Here is a 20,136-nt window from a genome sequence, read left to right on the forward strand (position 1 = left end):
TTCTCAGTTGGAGAACATAATATACATGTAATGTGAATTCACTCTTTAAGTGCAGTAGAAGCCACCATCATGCTTCCTTGAATACCCCCTGTTTGTAGAGGCATTGTGGTGAGACTCTGTGAAGAGAGAGGTCATTGTATCACTATTTAGGAGCACACTGTTCAAAATGTCCAAGGCTAGAACCAAATTCTGCAAATGTAAAAAGAAAAAGTGTAATGTGTGTGTGTGTGTGTGTGTGTGTGTGTGTGTGTGTGTGTGTGTGTGTGTGTGTGTGTGTGTGTGTGTGTGGGTGACATGTTTGGACAATGGTCTGACGGTACTCAAAGTTATCATGGTTTGATGGGTAATAGATTTGACTAAAGCTGTTCCACTGATCATAACAATACAAGTAAACCTTACCTATTGATCCCTGAATGCTGTAAATGGAGCATTTTGGCAAGCTGACCCACATCTTGATATCTTTCTCCAGATAATGGTGTGGGACTATCCCCTTTTCGTTCTTCAGTTCCCCCCTGTTAAGTACATGACATAAGCTACTTCAACTTGTGATTCAGTTGAGTAATGGGAGTGAGTGGCCACTGGCAAGGGTGTTAATGTGTCCTGAAAACAAGAGGGTGGCTCGCAATTCACTGTTCAATGCTCCAATTTATTATTCCTGCTTGTTTGTGAACACCTACCCATGGTCCTGGGAAACTGTCTCCCTCTGATATAAAGTCTGGCTCTTCGATTGGAGGAATTCTTTGTGGTGGTCGTAAATGGATTTCAGATGGAAGTCGAGGCTGTCTTTTGGAGGCTGAAGAGGAAAAGGACACTTAAGGTTTTAGGTGTATTGTGATGCATTTTGCATTGACATGTTACAGTTTATAGATATAGACTTACCTCTTGGTCATCATAATATATAACACCCCGGCGGATGCTGGCCAAAGTTCCTTTGTCATACAGACGACTCCATGGTTCCTCATTTTGGGCAATGTGGGTCGGTTTATCAAATGGCTCTCTCTGTTAAATTGGATAAGATGTATATGTGTAGCGGTCGCGGATGAGATTAAGAAATTGCTGCCCTTTAAAAAAAAAATATATATATATATATATATATATATATATATAGCAGATGTAGACCTAGCAATGTTTGATGCGATGAGTGCAGCATCGTTTCAATGTAAGTATACAAAATGTGACATGAATGGATGTATGCAAATTGCATATATCCAGTATATAGTATACTCACTATAAGTAATTTAGGCTACAAATTAAAAGTTAATCAAGTCAACCCAAACACTTTTCTCTAACTCTGTGACTCACATAGGTCTATATTATATAGCCTAAAAGCAAAACCTACCTCTTGTCGCATACATCCAGCAAAAGAGTGATCGTTTTCAAATCTGGGGAATGGAAATGGGTCTCTCTTTGACATTCTCAATGTGACCACGAAGTTTCAGAGATGAAAATAATCATTTGCTATGCAATGGCGTTCTTTTTTTGCAGCCAGACTTGAATGTTTACATCTTGGTTGCTTAGCAACCAGTCTTGATGAAACCCTTTCACAATTGCTGAAGCTCATGTTTCATAGGTCTTGTGTAGCATATAATAATATAGGCTATTATTAGCCTATAATATAGGCTAATAATAATAATTTCTTAGTAGGCCTACTTATTTTATGTCTACAAACTATTACAAAATAACAAATCAATTAAATACATGATGTGATGTATGAATAAAATATGAATTTAAAAAATATCTTGTTAGCATGAACATAAAGTTTTGTTTCACATTAGCATAATAGCTAACTCAACAGTGTCAACACTAACTCAAAAATGGTGATACAATTGATTAAAGGACATTTAGCTTTTTATGAACACCTTTAGGATTGATTCATTGATTGATTGGAGTATTTATTAACAGTTTGAAGAATTACATGACTGTTCTATGTAATGAAAGATAGCTGTATTGTCTCTTGTTTGCTAGTTACTTTAATTGACACATGTATAATAGTCCAAACAATAATTGAACATCCATGAATAAAAACTTTAAAAAATACATACAAAAATACATCATCCGACAATAAGGCCCATTCTCTGTATAATGAGACAATTAGCCAATCACCTCTCTGTATTCAGTTCAAAGAGAGGCCGCCTACTGTGTTTAGTTAGTGATATATGTCACACCTGCAGCGGTCTATGGCTCTGTTGGTGCATATCGCCGTTGTGCAGCAGTCCTGGAACGATGCTACGGAGCCAAGTCTACCTGTGTCACTTTCTATGGCTCTTTTTTGTTCAAACGCATGCGGATTTACCTATGTGTAAAGAGGTGAGGAGAATAACATTAACATTTCTTATTGTTTAATTTAATACTTTATTAACAGTTCGCAGAAAAAAGTATAAGAAAGTAAGCATACAGTTAAATGCAAGATCTGCTATAGGATTTAAACCCAAGAAAGCCGCTATGGCTTGTTGTTTCCATTGGGGTCCTTCATATTCAATTCATCAGAAAAGCTTCATGTCAATCCTATGACATGAATTTTGTATTTTCTTTTTTACTTTATTGAGTCAATCACATTTACAATTCCTTGTAAGATAAATACATTTATCTTACATTTATCTGTAAAGAGGGTACAGGCTATATGTGAGAGAAAGTGAAACATTTAAGAATGTATTTGGCCTACTGTTAAAAAGCAACAAGCAATATTTGAACATATTGACAACAAAACTATGACTACAGCTCCTGACATAAATCTGTTAAGGCACTAATTGCAACTCTTTCATGCCATTACTTATTTATAATGATGCTGTGTATTTGTTATCATTCATAACATCATGCTAGCTGTGGTTTTGTCTTGTAGTGTTCTAAGCAAAATGTATAGTCAGGTAAAGGGGGTAGCATAATCAATTCTCAAATCAGGCTTATCAGGGAAGTGTAATAAGTGTTATTTTTTCTTCTTCCTTAAACATCTCAAACAGAAACTTAACAGGCCTATACTCATTATTAGCCTAACAGGCTGACATTTTTATTATCAAAATAATCCAAATATCATGTTTTACCCGCTCTGTGTTTGCCATTAATAGTCACATGAAGGCTCTACTTTCACTTGTCTCTTTAGTTTAAACTTGATGGTCAGTAAAAGCAATATGAATTTATGGTTTATAATGAAAGAAGAATAAATATTAATATACACAGTAATACCCATCTTCATGAAATTGAATCAGACACCATGGCACAGCTAAAATATAGGCCTATAGTCTTATCAAGTTCAGTTCAGTAGGCAGGTCGCTCCCCCCTCATGCACAGAGTGGTTTCTGTGGGAAACAGCCATATGTCAACCGTGTCTGTATTTGAAGCACTAAACCAATTTGTCATCACAACCATGTTTGCGTTTTGCCAAAGTCCCTACATGAAGCAATGAAGCATATTCAGCATGTCTACGCTGCTGCTCTACATCTTTCCCTATACACAGTTTCTAAATATTTGCATAACAACCTTAACATTTGATAAAGGAGTAACTTTTTTTTTATCAGTACAGTGCAGGAGTTGTATCACTGAAAGTGCATGTGCCTTATCTATGTAGAAACCAAATGTGTTGGAACAGTTAACAACACATATTATACCTACCTATTTAGCTCAAAGGGAGTAAACCATGGTATAATTTAGGACCACCTGCATAGAGTCTTATAATGATGACTAGTACTACCCCTGGACAACATGTGCTTTCTGCTGCTTCTAGTCATTTGACCCTCAGACACCCTGGTCACAATGTCCTGTTGCCTTGGTTTCCTCATGTTTGTAGAAAGGAGGCGATTAGACCAATTTGATACATTTTTACATTGAATCCCTTGACCCAGACCGTTGTTCATCTGATACCCTGACCTGACCACAGCTAATGTAGCAGCACTAATAAAAAACACAGGCTCGTTTATGGGTGTGTTTGTTAACTATTAATCTCACATGGATCAGTGTGTGGGCTACGTTTACTTTGCTAAAGTGGTCTTCTTGGACTGCAGGCTAATTGCTTTAGACCAGTTCCCAAATATTAAGACTGCAGGCCTATAAGGCTACTCAGCATTCACGAGTCATTTGTGGGGTGTTACAAACTGCAAGATAAGCTCTGCTCTAATGTTATTTGAAAACACCCCACATCATTAGCAACTGTTAGCAACCCATCGAATATGTAGGCCTACAGCAAACTCATATTGTCCTCATGCCCTGAAACATCAATGAAATTAAACGTTGGCGGAAGGTTTGGGTTTAATCATCATTCGTTTCCCCTTGACTAAGTAAATAAACCCTAGGGGTAGTCTAGTACTCTAGTTTTCTTACAGAATTGTCTCACATCCTTGATGACAGAGATTAAGACAACAGGTGAGACAGCCTTCTGGGTAAATATTGGCTATTAGCTTTTGTTTGGAAAAGAGGTTGGCCCCATTTTGTGACAAATATAATTTATACATTTAGTGTTCTTAGTTATGTCATAAGTCACTATTGAGAATGATATTTTAGTCTGTATTAACATTTTACCCTACAGAGGTTTCTGATAAAGTTTTGTTGTGTTTAGTTGGGCTCACAATTTACTGTGCAAATGAAGAATAGCCTAAGCTTCAGTTACCCCCCTAGATCACCATTACATGCAACTAGTAACATTAAAGTAGGAAAGTAGTCAAGGCACGGTCCCCAACGTTTTGCTGTTGACGGTTTTTGTAAAAGAAATTCCAAATTGTCCCTGAAATTGATTTTTATTCATTCTTTTTCTGTAAATATAATTCATTAAATTGATTAGTTCGATTAGCTCTTGCAACCCACATCAGTTTGCAAATCAAGATATGGATATAGGGACTGGTGTTGTTATGACTAGAGTGGTCATTCCACCACCTGAGTAACAAGACCAGGTCATTCAAGATAAGAGAGATCCAAGCAGCATGTGAAACCACACCTGTGATTTTATTTTTTTCTTGCAGTCCGACTTCCACTTTGAGTACACAGAATGTGATGTCCTTGGGTCCAGATGGAGAGTGGCTATTCCAAACAAGCCTCACACATGCACAGGCCTCCCGGATCCTGTCAAAGGCACTCAATGCAGTAAGCATCCCTTTCTTACACATGTTGTTTTATCTTCTACAAGCCTTTAGTGAATACTCTGTGTCATTGTATCACCGTGTAAATCATTGGATACTGGATAGACATTTCATTATAATTACCTAATTCCTTTTATTTCTTCATGTAGCTTTCTCCTGTCATGAAGGAGAGTTCCTTGACATGAGCTCTCAGCAATGTCACAAGTGTTCTGCAGGGACCTACTCTTTGGGCACAGGTGTGGCGGTCGATGAGTGGGGCAGCCTGCCAACTGGTTTTGTAACTCATGGAATTAACATAAACTATGGAGAGAGCGACTTAAACTGCTCAAGGTTTGTATACTTCCCACTTGGTTGTTTTCTCAAACATTTAAAAGGGTTTTACTGACATTTGACACATATTTAAAAAACACACAAACCTAACCTAATGTACGTACGGTAACCTAACCTAAACATTGTTTCTATTTAAGGAGCATCTATCTGTTCCTGATGTCTGATACTGATTCTTTTTCATTATCTTTGGCGTGTGTGTGTGTGTGTCTTTTTTTTTACACAGCTCAACCTGGGTACCAAAAGTCGACTACATTGCCTCAAACATAGACGAGTGTAGTGCCACGCTGTCTTATGCTGTGAACCTGAAGAAATCTGGAACTGTGTCCTTTGACTATTTGTATCCCGACAACAACGTGTACTTTGAGTTCTTTGTAAGTGCTTCACAATGACTGAATGTCTGCTCTTGTCAAACACTAAAGGATAACTAATGGGTAATCTCCTCTGGTTCAGGTTCAGAATGACCAGTGCCAGTCTACAGATTCTGAAAACCGGTGGATGAAGACCTCAGAGAGTGACTGGAGTCACTACAATGTATGTCTGGCTGTAGCTTCAGCACAAATTTCAAATAAATGCCCTATTTTAAAAGTGCATCGTGTTGCGTTGTGAACTTTAAGACCTGCTATTTTCAATATTTTTGAAAATCTTTGAAGAAGGACATGACCAAATTAGGAATGCCAGGTAAAATGTGGTTAAGTCTGTCTGTGGGTTTCGTATAATATTTATAAGAAAAGTAGTAACAAAAAAAGTAACGACTTTGGACAAAAGAAGGTTTCCGTCCGACAGTGACGACATAGCAATACCAGAACAAGGCTTTGTTTTCGCTCGGAGAGCTTAGATGTGCATTAACCTTTGTTTGTAGTCCTCTCTGGGTTGTCTCTTTCCTCTCTCATTTGTTTCATTTTCACTCTGCACAGGTAAAGCTGAACAAAGGCAGCAACGTTCTCTATTGGAGAACCACTGGATATGACCTGGCAGGAAGTGCTGTCAAACCTGTACTGGTGAAAAACATTGCCATCTCAGGTAGAGAGAGTTAATGATGTTTTAATGGTTAAATAAATATATTTAAAATTGAATACCTATCTATTATTACAAATGAAAACATGTTCTCAAAAGATAATTTATGCAATGTGAGCACAAGATGTGAGCTAAATTCGCCAGGTCTATGACAACAAGCAATGCCATTCAACACGCTACTTACACACACTACAACTCGCTTACAATTCGCGAACCTGGCACCACTCTACCCCGTCTTCTAATTGGCCTGGTGGACCTCCACACTAGCTCTCAGCTCCTCCCCCTCTGGCTGCTGGGATCTGATCTCCCTCTCCGAGTCCGCAGAGAAACATCCGGAAGGAGGAATTGTCGGCTCACGACTTTGCTTATTCCTTCTAAATCTTTGTATATAAAATATAGCTCACTCAGCGAATCTCTTAGTTACATCAACATTGTTCTTCGGCAATAGTTGGTTTGTGCCTAAGTATTACAATTAGACAGTTCGCATTGGCTATTTCGCCTGCCAACCATACTGCCGAGTACTTTTGATTGCACATACACACACACACACACACACACACGCACGCCTGGAAGCCACGCCCACTCCACAGTGTGATCTGATCTCCCTCTCCGAGTCCGCAGAGAAACATCCTCACGGAAGGCGGAATTGTTGGCTCACAATTTAGCTTATTCCTTCTAAATCTCTGTATATAAAATATAGCTCACTCAGCGAATCTCTTAGTTACATCAACATAAGTATTACGATTAGACAGTTCGCATTGGCTATTTCGCCTGTCACGCAGGCTTCCCAGTCATTAGCTTCCCAGCCATTAGCCACGATTTCAGTCCCAGAGCCAACTAATAGAACAGTTACGACATTGAGGGGGCAAAAAAAACAGCAGAGCACCGAGAAAACGTGGCAGCAGACTCGCTGATTTAATGGGTAACAGACTCAGTGACTGTACTTGCGGACAGTGGACGCACATGTAATGGGAAATAGAGGGGGGAAAATGGAAATGGTAGGGTTTTTATTTTGTACGCAACAACAAGTATTGCATTGTGTGTTTGAGCTGACAGGCCCTTTTTGATGTCAATCAATCAAGTCATCTCAGGTCATCTCAAGCGGCAGAGAAAATTATATATATTTTTAGGGCCATGTCATGAGGTCTACCTGCAAAGCCTTTGTGATCTATACTGTTGTTATAGATTATACTTTTGGGCACCGCTTAACGTCAGATCAGGGGTTTTGTCGGCCAGCGCCAAAAATGCTCCCCGACAGCATAATCGGAGCAAATACCGGGCAGTGTGTACGAGCCATAACGTGTTGACTACACTACACTAATAAGGACACATAATAATAACTAATAACCCATCCGTTACTACACGTGGAGTCAACTCCCGCAATTTCCTTCTTCCCATAGTGCGCTGCAACGTAACTCTGGGATGAGAGAAATTCTAGTAATCTACAAGTGGCAAGTCAACTGAACACAATCACATAAATCGTAGTCTTACAAATTGACTGATTGTTGTTTTATACATCATACGTGGAAGTGATGTTAACAAACTCAGCTTCTCATTTAAATGCAGTATGTAGCCTACCTCTTTTAGCCTTTCCTTTCATTGTATTGTTTTACTGCATTGTTTTACTGCATTGATCGGCAGTAAAAACGGTGATTCTGGTTGTTCTGTTTTAGTACTGCTTTCTGCTTGACTTGATGTAAAATACCTTGTAAAATCTGTTTATGAAAGTTTGTTTATTATTATTATTATTATTAATATAAAATAATATGATTTATTATACTATTTATTTATACAGGGGTGGCTTACACATCAGAGTGTTTTCACTGTAAACCTGGCACCTACAGTGCAAAGCCAGGCTCTGCCCGCTGTACCCCATGCCCTACTGACTCCTACTCCAACAAGGGCGCCACTGTATGCCAGCAGTGTGCAAAAGAACAATATGCAGGTATGTTTCCCTTTCTAATGCTTTGTCCACAAAGAGCAATCACATTCCCTTATACCAGTGTGTGTGAAGTGACTTAACTGTACACAGTAAAGTCCTGTTAATGTTAATTTAACTCAACTTGCTGAGTTACGAATGGATATATAAATTAATGCTGAGGAGTTTTACTGTGTACAATCAGTTAGTGAATCAGACCTTTGCATGTACTCTTAAGTCAATTGCAATGTAGTATGCAAATGTGTACTAGTTAAGTTTGTACAAGTCGTCTCGGTTTGACGGTATCAGTCGATCTTAACGTGAGCTGTGTGTTTTTCCTCCTACCTGCTGGCTCTTTTTCCCTCTGGGCTTGGACTATTATTGTTCCAGAGGTTGGTTCAGGGAGCTGCAAACCAAGACCGGCATGTATTAACAGTGACTACTTCTACACCCACACTCCATGTGACTCCAAGGGACAGGTACAGACTATAGAGCCAAAGGACATGTCATGTAGTGAGGTCAGGGAAGTTCAGGAGAGGTAAAACCACAGTGGACTCCTACAATATGAACTGTCTTCTCCCCCCCGTTTTTTTACACGGCTCAGTTGATTACAGGCAGGCACAGCCATCTGGTGCAACTATTAGGTTTCCTTAAATATAAATGGTCTGGAGGGGTTTTGTTCAAACACGCATATGCCATCAGCAGCTTATTTCATCTATTCATTAAGTCACTGTGTGAGCCTCAGAGTAGACTAGAGGTAAAACGAAGTACAATACTTTATTATTCATGTATCTGTAGAGTCTGTACTTTTTCACTTGCACTTGAGAGTAAGGAAGTCGTATCAGTTATTTTACTTTTACCAGAGTCATTTTATTGAGTATTTATTTTATACTTTTACTTATATTACTTATATAGAAAGTGTGTACTTTTGCTACCTCTGCTTCAGACCCAGCTCATGTACAAATGGATTGAACCTAAGATTTGTAGTGAGAGTGTTAAAGGAGCCGTGAAGCTACCTGCTTCAGGGGAGATGAAGAATTGCCCTCCGTGTAACCCTGGCTTCTTCGTCAGAAACACCACCACCACCACCACCTGTGAACCATGCTCTAATGGTTTATACTCCAATGGAACAGGTACCTACACAGCCATGCATTTCATCTTTACAACTGTACTTTATCTTCTATCCGGTATAACATTCAAACAAATGAAAAACACTTTGGAGCCAATATCTCTTTGACGGTTATGAGTTTGCACTTGTTGATAAAAGCTATAATGATGTGGGCTTATCAGATAATTATATTCAAGGTGACATTCATTCTACCTAGGGAGGCATAATTATGGGCAAAGAAAACTGAAATATTTAGCCTAGACATTGTGATCACAATAAAATGCCCACATACAGTATATGATTTTCTTTTGCATTTCACATTAATGTCTTAATGTTTGTCCAAAACCAAGGACCACAATGGAAATAAGTCGCTGACTTTATTTATCCTTGATGTTACTGTGAGAAGCATGTAGCATGTGTTTTTCTTTTAAAATCAGTCTTAAGTATCATGGACATTCTATGTGAAAGGAAATGCATTATTGTTTTATATAGTATTTTATATCAATATAGTTGTGACAATTATCTGTATAAAGGTTATTCATCCTCTTGTAAGTCCTTCACCGTAATTGGCAGCTGGAGCATAGTAGAAACTTCATGAGACTGCAGGAATCTGCAGACTTTTAGACCACTTAAGAGTACATGCATAAAAAGTAGTAGGCCTATTGAAATGTTTGTCAGCTGGTATTTTCACTTTTGCACTTTTCTGCACAGTTGCACAGGTGTGTGGATGAGCATGGCTGAATAAATGCCTCAAAAATAATAAAATAAGTTTCTGCCTGAGCTTTACCGTGGCTCATGAAATATACATTTGCATTTTGCAATGTTCTAATCTAATGTTAGCATTTTAATGTGCTTGAACAGTGCAGTCTAATACAATAACACATCATACGTATATTGACAGCTTGCGCCAAGTGCCCTGTTGGCACAGAGCCAGTGGTGGGGTATGAATACAAATGGTGGAACCAGATGCCCAGCAACATGAAGAGCTCTGTCTTCAATCGAGAATACGGCGACTCTGAGCGGACCACAGGTGCGAGCTCTCATCTCATTTGTAAAAACAATTAAGTTAATTTGTTTGCATTTGTCATTTGAGTAATGTATTGTTAATTATGGTTTTGTGCAATAATTATAAAATAGGGTTTCAATAACTAAATTGCTTTACAAATTCAGTGAAAACTATTCTATTTGTAGGCATTTTCACAACAGTGCCAAAGACTGAGAATAAATTACACTAAAGATTGGGATAAAATAATGTTTTGATCAATGAGTGAAATGTCCCTATAAAACCATCACATAATACAATCTCCATAATGGCAATTCTATGTAATCTATGTAATTCTATGTAATCTATTGTTGTAACAGCGTGGGAAGTGGCTGGGGAGTACATATACACCACCCCTGGAGATGAAGACACTGACTACCTGTTGCTCACACTCAATGTCCCTGGATACAGGTGGGCTGAGCAGTTCAGATCATATGTATTATACACTGTATAATTATGCTTTTGAAGTTTTGATTTTGTACAAACCTTCTAGGGATGCGCCAATAGGAAATGTCTGACCAATCCGATAACCGATATCAACATTGCTGTTATGGTCGATAATGGATATTTACAGATCTTATCTGTGTAAAACATGTTAACATTTTGTCCATTTTGATAAACATAAAAACAAACGGTGAATTTGAACAAGCAATATTTATTCCAAGACTAGGAATACAGCATATGGACATTTTGGCCCATATCCGAACATAATATGGGGCGGGCATATTAATTATATAGGGGGATTATTCATTATGTGAGTTTATGTTAAAGAAAATATGTACAAAGGATAGGCATCAATAAGCTTTGAGCTTCAGCCTATGCCTTTTCGATCAACTATAAGAGAATGTGAATATTTTAGGTAATGATTTATGTTACACTGTTGAATTGATCGAAATAAACTAAAACTAAAAAAATTAAATAATGTAATATTTAAATTAAAGAAATGTCCAACTTGTTGATCCTTTTGGAATCACAGAAAACACTGTTTCATCATCATCATCACAAAAGGTCTTTTCAGCTTAACATTCCAACATAATTCTTTTAAATAGTAATATTGCATTTTTAAGGCTGCTATTGCAGATACTGATGATGATGATGATATACTATCCAGTTCTCTCCCTCTCCTGGTGGAGGGACTTGCAATGATGTCCTAGCTAACTAGTTAGAACCTAACTAGTGTGCAGTCTACTTCAACAATCTTTATTGACATAAATTCACATTAGTCAACCAATAGGTATTCTACTCGAAACTAGTGGTATAAATCTCTCAATGAAATAGTTGGGAGACCACCTCCAACCACCTACAATGTGCTACAATAACATACAATGCTGCATTAACATACTCTCTCATACAGATTTATTAAAATAATGTTTTATTCATTAAAACCGTCCTGGATTGTATTTAAAAATACTGTATGCAATGTATCTCCGCAGACTGCCTCAATCCATGGCCAAAGACAGTGAGAGGCCTGAACTCTCTCGGATCACCTTCGTCTTTGAGACCATGTGTAGTGGTCGTTGCAGTCTGTTTTTCTTGGCGGTAAGGGAAAAAGGCAACAACATATCATGCATTTTGTCATGACTACAGTAGGCTACACTCCATCGTCGTACAACCAGCCAGTCAGTTTGCGCTGCCCTTGTGATTCACTGATGCACAAACCACATCATGACAACCCCAGGTTCAAGTTCACTTCATGAACTGTATTGCATTTTAATGTAGCTCCTATCTCTCTTACGCCTGGGTTATTTATGAAATTAATGAATCAGATTTAATCAATAAACAAATGAAATAAATCAGGCTTTAGCTGAAGTATCTAACGCAGCAGAAATTACTTGCAAAATAAAAGTTCCATTTGAAATGAGTGTAAATATAGTACCTGAATGCACCTCTCTCCAGGGTTATAGTGCTGTGGAGCACTGGACTGGCAGCAGCAGCAAACAGTCCTACTCCTACCTGATAAAGGACAACAGCACCGTCAGCTTCACCTGGACATTCCAACGCTCAGAGAATTCCAGCACGGTAAGAATGGACTGCACGTTGCTCACTACTACATCTATGCTTAACCCACTGAATCCTGGAAACCATCTGTGTCATTTTAGATTTTAGCTATGTGTGTATATATATATAGCAACATACTATTTTTGAGTGGTGCAACCACTCCCTTACGGAGCTATGTGTGTGGGTGGCTGTCTGGGTATGAGCACGAAAACAGCATGGTTGTTTTTCACCACCTGACACCAAACAGAAAATATATGATGCTTTCGGGTGTGCCAGTACAGTACAGTACAGTACAGTACAGTACAGTACAGTACAGTACAGTACAGTACAGTACAGTACAGTACAGTACAGTACAGTACAGTACAGTACAGTATAGTACAGTACAGTAAATGTACAGTACAGTAAATGTACAGTACAGTACAGGGACCGCCACACGATAACTGTCATTTCTCAACTGTTTTGGACGCGGGGCGGCACGCCGGAAACCGGCCCGGTCCCCTGGGTGCGTTTCTTTGGGTCTGGATCCCCCCCCCCCCCCCCCCCCCGGGAACCCCCACACGGAGTTGCACCACTCACTTAACACGGGTGTGATTTCTTTATTCTGCCTCAGGTGTAAAGGCTTTAGTTTTTACTTCAGAATTCCATTATTGCGTTTATCTCCTGCCCTGCTTTATTTTAAATATGTTTCTGCATGTGTCGAGTAGCACTGCTACTGAATGCTACCTATAGGAATGTCTTTTATTTTGTAGAGTAAATACAGTGATGATGTGGCCAAGATCTACTCTATCCATATCACCAATGTGATCGGTGGGGTGGCCTCCCAATGTCGCCACTGCGCTTCCAAGACTGGTTCTGCCTGTGTACCCTGTCCATCTGGTCACTACATGGTCAATGGCACTGGTCTGTGTAAGAAATGTCCAGCTAACACCATCATCAGGCCTGAGCAGCCTGTAGGAGAGTCTGCCTGTATTCCGTGTGGACCGAACACTGACAGAAACAAGGTACGGCAAAACAAATACATCCCTTTACACACATTTATCAGTCTACTGTATGTACAGTAGTTGGCACTCAACTTCCCCATACGTATGTATCTGTATATAGTATATACAGATACATATGGGGAAGTTGAGTGTGTACTGTATATACTATACAGTATATATCTATGGCTATTCTCGGACAAATCTTTTTTGTCACTATATATTTAGCTCTTCTATCAATTATATTGTCATGTAATTAATTGTCCCATATATTATAAATACGTCCAATTAATGTCCTGTTTGCTTGCTGTCCATCCTCCAGGCTCACTCAGCTTGTCTCAGTGACTGTACAGTGGATGTGCAGAGCAGCGGTGGTAGGGAGCCCCTGCACTATGATTTGACCTCTCTGGCCAATGGCACTAGTTTCCAGAGCAGCCCGCGCTTTACCAACAAAGGCCTCCGATACTACCATCACTTTACTGTGGGTCTGTGTGGTAAAGAGGTGAGGAGATAGATTACAATTTACACAGTATAATAATATTTGAATATTGCCACAAGTACTACGAGTGCATGTAAATGCCAGAAAAAACAATGACTTATTGTTAAATTAAATGGTTGCATTGGATACAAACCTGAATGGACACCAAATTGTATAACCAGATTGTAATAGTGAACTCATAGTGCATGTAAATGCCATACAATTACAATTTCAATTACAATTTAGGCATTTAGCAGACGCTCTTAATCGAGAGCGATTTACAGTAAGCAAGAACAAAAACATGGTAATTAAAATACATAAAAATAGTCATCAAGACTCATACGTAAGCTAACAGTGGAATATCTATATAATGAAACAATGCATACACTATAGAGTGCTATGTCTACATAAAATGCTATCTAAATTACATAAATTGTGCCTTAATTTGCATACGCCTGTAAAGTCACCAAGGCTAGGGCAAGTGCTACAGTAAGTCCTACAGGCTAAAATGGAATCTGAAGAGGTGGGTTTTCAGACTACGGCGGAAGATTGGAGTGAGTCTGCAGTTCTGATTGCAATGGGAAGTGCATTCCATAGTTCTGGAGCCAGAAGGGAGAAGAGTTTGGGACGTGTGGGGCGTTGTCCCGGTGTTTTTAGTGAGTGTACTTCCAGCTTCCCTGCGTTGGCTGATCTGAGTGAGCGGGAGGGTTTGTAGGGATCGATCAGACTATGCTTTGAAGGCCAGCATCAGAGTTTTGTACTTTTCTGGCAGCAATGGAGGGAGCTAATGGAGGGAGCGGAGAAGGGGGGAGACATGTGAGAATTTTGGCTGGTTGAAGACCAAGCGAGCTGCGGCATTCTGAATCAGTTGGAGAGGCTTAAGTGTGCATGCCGGTAGGCACACAAGGAGAGAGTTTATATAGATAAGTTAGTTAAAATTATGAGCTTGACACAGCTTTTTGTAGCGTTTAGTTTAACATGTCATGAATCATGATACCTAACCTGTGATGTTACTGCCCTGTGTTTCTCTTATAGGGCAGAGAGCTGGCAACCTGTGTAGACAACGTAACAGAGACCCCAAAGGAGCTGAAAGGTTATGCCTGCCAATCCACGGTGGTGCCCTCTGGCATCAGAGGCCAGAGTGTGGTGTCTTCACAACCCTTTGTTATCGGTGACACGCTCATTGGTATGGGATGAGCATCGTTAACCACATGAACCCTATAGCGTCCTTATTCTGAAGCGATCATTCAGCAAAAAAAGCTGATCTTTAGGGCACGTTCTGAAACAGCGCACTGAGCACACTGTGCAATGCAAACTTATAAGGCGAGTGTGCTCCTGTGCCGTATTTCCGAACGCGCCCTTAAGCTCATAACACATCATGAGTTTAGATTGGCTAATTTCTGATATTTAGTAGTGTAAATTGGAGTGTTAATTTAACTCAGAGAGTCTACAAATGTAACATTTGATTACATACCATGGATAAATTACACAGAGGATTTTTACTGTGCAGGATATGCGTAGTTTGGTTCTAGGTTGAACAACAAATAAATTATTGAATGTACATTTTAATGCTATATTTTATTAATACATAGAGTAAATACACAGAATTTCTCTTGTTTTTTGTGTATAGGTGTTACCACTGATACAGCCCTGGGCCACATGTCCTCTCCTAAACAGATATTCCCCACACAGTCCAGTCTGCCAGATGTGATATTCTATTACAGGTCATTATACTACGGTATTTTGTATTTATTTGCATACATTGTTCTTCTCCTTCATTTGCTGTGGTGTTTTCTGTTTTATTCCGCTATACTTAGATGATGCTTTGTTATTGCTAGTATGCAAAAGTATAAAATGTAATTATCTACTATAATTGCACATAGACGTTAACATGCTTTATATAACTAATAACTAATAACCAGTAAGACACCCTGAGGGCTTGCATGCATCCGCCTGGGTGACGGCAGACTGCTGGGTGAGCGCTGGCGCTTTGGCATGGGGGGGTCAGATCAACATATGGAATGAATTCTGTACTGGCCATATATGGAGCGTGTCTTGTGTACAGGGTTTGATGAGGTCAAATCAACATATGGAATGTCAGAACAGGTCAGCTCCATATACAGTATGGAGAGCTAAGGGTGGCAGCGGGGGCAGTGTCTTGAGTGTACAGGGTTTAATGAGGGCCCAGGTAGGGCCGGGCCTTCATTTCCGGGCCTGTTGAATGGACAGGTATCATTCAAAAGGAAGACATCGAAGAGGATGGACGGGTGGGGAAGGATCAACATATGGAATGTCAGAACCGGTCAGCTCCATATATGGAGATCTAAGGGTGCAGCTGGGGAAGTGTCTTGAGTGTACAGTGTTTGATGACGCCACAGGTAGGGCTGGGCCTTCATTTTTGGGCCTGTTGAATGGACAGGTATCAGTCAAAAGGGAGACATCGAAGAGGAAGGACGGGTGGGGTAGGGTCAACATATGGAATGTCAGGTCAGTTCCATATATGGAGATGTAAGGGTTTGAGGTCAGATATAGAGTTGCTGGCCGGCACCATATATGCAGATCTAGGTGATGCAGTCTTCTCCATGTATGGCTATCCAGGGTTTGATGAGGTCAGTGTCGTGACTCGTGATCTTCATATATGGAGACGGGCCGGCCATAAATGGTGGCGTGATGTGTCACGAGGTGACAACATCTAAATCTAAATGTCTCAATCGAAGAGCAGGGAGACAAAATACAACCACCCCAATTGTATATTTTATTAACATGCTCTACCATACAGATTGGACAAAATTGCTTTTTTCCCCAAAAATGTCACATATTGCTGCTTTAATTAATAACTTGACATGATACATTACATTTGCAGGTCTAGTGAGACAACCCAGGCTTGTAAACAAGGAAGGTCAACCACTATCAGACTGAGATGTGATCCCACGGTGACAGCCAAAAACCAAATCACTCTGCCAAGGTACTTTACACTATGACTCACTTGAACGTTTGACCTCTGAAGAGTTACACAGACAGAACTGGTCTTGCCCATAGAGTTATATATAATCGGTCTTGCGGCTGCCACACACAATACTTGGCACTTGCTTGTCACATGCTGCTGAACAGTCCACTATGGAAAAAGTGGCCCCTTGTGGATGACTTGTGAAAATACAGCTATTGTTCCTTGCATTCACTTTTTCTTTCATTGGTGTTGCTTTTTTTTGTCACAGCAATTGTTCAGAAGGGACATGTGATGGGTGTTCCTTCCACTTCCTATGGACGAGCCAGCATGCATGTCCGCTCTGCACTAAGAGCCACTACAGAGAGATTGTCAGTGCATGCATCCAGGGAATACAGGTAATGTAGCTGTGGCCTGTACTAGAAATAACTAAGACATTATGAAACACCTGACCTTACTATCAGAAGCAAATCAGCTACTCAGTGTGTGTGTGTGTGTGTGTGTGTGTGTGTGTGTGTGTGTGTGTGTGTGTGTGTGTGTGTGTATGTGTGTGTTTCAGAGAACCACATATGTGTGGCAGCAGCCCTTGCTGTGCTACGGTGGAGTGTCTTTGCCGGCACAAAAAGTCAATGGCTGTGTGACCCTGGATTTCTGGCTTAAGTTTGGGCTTTCCACGGGAACAGTGGCTGCTGTGCTGCTCATTGGTATTAGTTGTTACTTCTGGAAGAAGACACGCAAGTAAGATTCAACTATCATTTTTTTATTCCTTTGTGTGTTGTAATTACTATATTTATCAAGTAGAGTTTAGAAATAATAAACTGAGAAATAACTTCATTTAATATTCAGACTGTATGCAATTTTATCCAGTTTTGCCTTTTTCGTATCAAGGTTATTTATTAATTAGTGTAACAAAAAACGAATTTATACAACCAGAACTAAGATTGGCAAAAGGTATACTGAACTATACAAATCAACTGTGTGAAAATTGAACCTTGGATAGAAAAAGTACAGCCTATGCCTATTTGATTTAGGCTAACAAGTATTTTGTCTGTTCGTTCAAAATGCCTGATGTAACCATGAAACTCAAGATCACAAAATTTGACATCAAGATCTGCTTGAGCATTTATATACAGTAATGCAAAATATAATCTATATTTCTAAATCCTGAAATACATAGTGTATGCTTTGGTTTATTTGTGCATTCTTTTTAGCAATTATTAAAATACTTTTATCACACTTTTTTATATTGCACTTTCTAGAACAAGGGTTATAATTGTGTCACTATAAAGAAGAAGAAGAAAATATAGACAGATACTACAGGGAAAATGTTAAATCAGCCAGGCTTATTACATTAACATTTATAGACATTTGAATGGACATGTTATTCTCTCCTCAGGCTGCAGTATAAATATTCCAAGTTGATGATGACTACTGGGGATAAGGAATGTGAGCTGCCTGCTGCAGACAGTTGTGCCATCATGGAGGGAGAGGATGTAGAGGATGACCTCATATACCTCACTAAGAAATCTTTTTTTACCAAAATCAAGTCCTTTTCAAGACAGGTTGGTTTAAACCCCTTTGGTGGTTCTTTTATTTTATTTTTTATATTATTTATTTTGAGGGTTTTCTTTACATAGACACAAGGACAACACAGCAGACTTACATACAAGACCGTTACTTACATAAAAACAACAATGAATAAACAAGGAAAAAAAATAAAATAGAACTAAATAATTAAAATAAAATAGCTAATAAATAATAATTTCCAAGTGGTGCATGGGTTGTATAATGTATGTGTGCACGTTAAGGTGGGTTCCGTCCTAAACAGAGTCAAATGCGCTCTTCAATATGATTTAAAAAGGGGGTCCATATCTCTACAAATACATCTGCCTTATTTTGTGTTTCCTTTGGTGGTTCTTAGTTGCTTGTAATTTAATTTCTTCTACATTAAGAATCCTGTTTATATATATCATACACTCACACTGTCACGCACGCACACACGCACGCACGGTCGCACGGTCGCACGCACGCACGCACACACACACACACACACACACACACACACACACACACACACACACACACACACACACACACACACACACACACACACACACTCTAACAACTCTATGTTCTCTGTGAAAGTATAGTAAATAACACCAAATTAATCTGAACTAAACCTCTCAGATAATGTGGTCATTTTAATAATTATCATCTATAATTTCCCTCAGAGGACCTCAGATGGATTTGATTCGGTTCCACTGAAGTCGTCATCATCATCAGCAACCCTAATTGGAGATGACGATTGCTTTGATGACGATTAGTTCAGGGCGTGGACACATCTCTACCTGCTCACAGAGGAGAATGTTTTGAATAGAACCATACATCTTTGGATATTTAGTGTCTCCATAGGGTCAAAAACACGAACTGAAAATGTTGATTTGATAAGTATTTTGACTGGAATATTTTATATTAGATGTTGTGACTTAATTATATTTTATTTTATTTATTAGTTACAAATGTAAGTCTGTGAAAGATGGGATAAGACCATTAATGATCCCGTGAGGGAAATTCAGTCGCAAAAGACAGTACAGCAGGTGATGGGCGTGTTGCGGGCGTGTTCGAGTCCAGAGCCCGTCAGCCTTTGCCGCATGTCTTCCCCCCCATCTCTCTCCCCTTTCCTGTCTGATTACTGTACCCTATCAATAAAGGCAAAAACGCCAAAAAATACAGATATAATATCTAAAATACAGATTAAAGGTCAAAACAAAAGTACTGTATAGTTGCAGAGAACTGCAGTTCTTCGGTCAGTGATGTCAGTCAGTGTGGCATAGGCTTTGAGATATGGGGCTTTTCTATTAGGCCAGAAAAGGCAGTTTGTGTGGTATTTGTATACAGTTTTGTACATTTTGGGATACTTTTCATGTATAGGATGAGTTTCACAGTTGTTTTTAGGCCCATGTCATGCAGAACCTGTAAAAATGTTTACTTTGCAATAGTGTTCAGGAGACTATGATTATTATAACACACTGTATAAGTGTGATTTTACATATAATAGTCTGTACAATATGTATTCGTAAAGTAATGTCTTATGTTTAGATGTTCAGCCATTCTATCCTATTTTTTCTGTAATACATACATGTATGTACAAAAGCTTTGATAGTAGTCTTATTATATTTTTGCTTTTTACGAAATAAAATAATTTGTCTACAATTTGTTGTCTTCATTATGATCTGAATTCGGAAATATTTGCTCCCCCCTGTT

General features: G+C 39.1%; 2 protein-coding genes across 2 annotated transcripts; one reads left to right on the forward strand and one right to left on the reverse strand.

Moving 5' to 3' along the window:
- Nucleotides 1–45: 45 nt before the first annotated feature.
- On the reverse strand, nucleotides 46–2,195 carry cfap276 (cilia and flagella associated protein 276; the record flags this gene model as incomplete). The annotated part of the gene is made up of 5 exons (XM_080764890.1): nucleotides 46–116; nucleotides 400–512; nucleotides 678–793; nucleotides 880–999; nucleotides 2,166–2,195. The coding sequence occupies 5 exons, from the start codon at nucleotides 2,193–2,195 to the stop codon at nucleotides 46–48; spliced, it is 450 nt and encodes a 149-aa protein (XP_080621016.1).
- A 49-nt stretch (nucleotides 2,196–2,244) lies between these two features.
- elapor1 (endosome-lysosome associated apoptosis and autophagy regulator 1) lies at nucleotides 2,245–20,075 on the forward strand. The gene is made up of 22 exons (XM_080764187.1): nucleotides 2,245–2,307; nucleotides 4,947–5,067; nucleotides 5,213–5,393; nucleotides 5,617–5,764; nucleotides 5,844–5,924; nucleotides 6,308–6,413; nucleotides 8,203–8,352; nucleotides 8,716–8,804; nucleotides 9,272–9,458; nucleotides 10,335–10,463; nucleotides 10,796–10,886; nucleotides 11,909–12,014; nucleotides 12,372–12,494; nucleotides 13,223–13,474; nucleotides 13,773–13,952; nucleotides 14,964–15,114; nucleotides 15,559–15,652; nucleotides 16,792–16,893; nucleotides 17,144–17,270; nucleotides 17,432–17,610; nucleotides 18,269–18,434; nucleotides 19,104–20,075. Exons 1-22 carry the CDS (start codon nucleotides 2,296–2,298, stop codon nucleotides 19,194–19,196), a joined length of 2,868 nt encoding a protein of 955 aa, XP_080620313.1. The 5' UTR covers nucleotides 2,245–2,295; the 3' UTR covers nucleotides 19,197–20,075.
- Nucleotides 20,076–20,136: the final 61 nt, after the last annotated feature.

Source organism: Protomyctophum bolini (genome assembly GCF_963924005.1).
Source record: "Protomyctophum bolini genome assembly, chromosome: 5".
Taxonomy (NCBI): Eukaryota; Metazoa; Chordata; class Actinopteri; order Myctophiformes; family Myctophidae; genus Protomyctophum; species Protomyctophum bolini.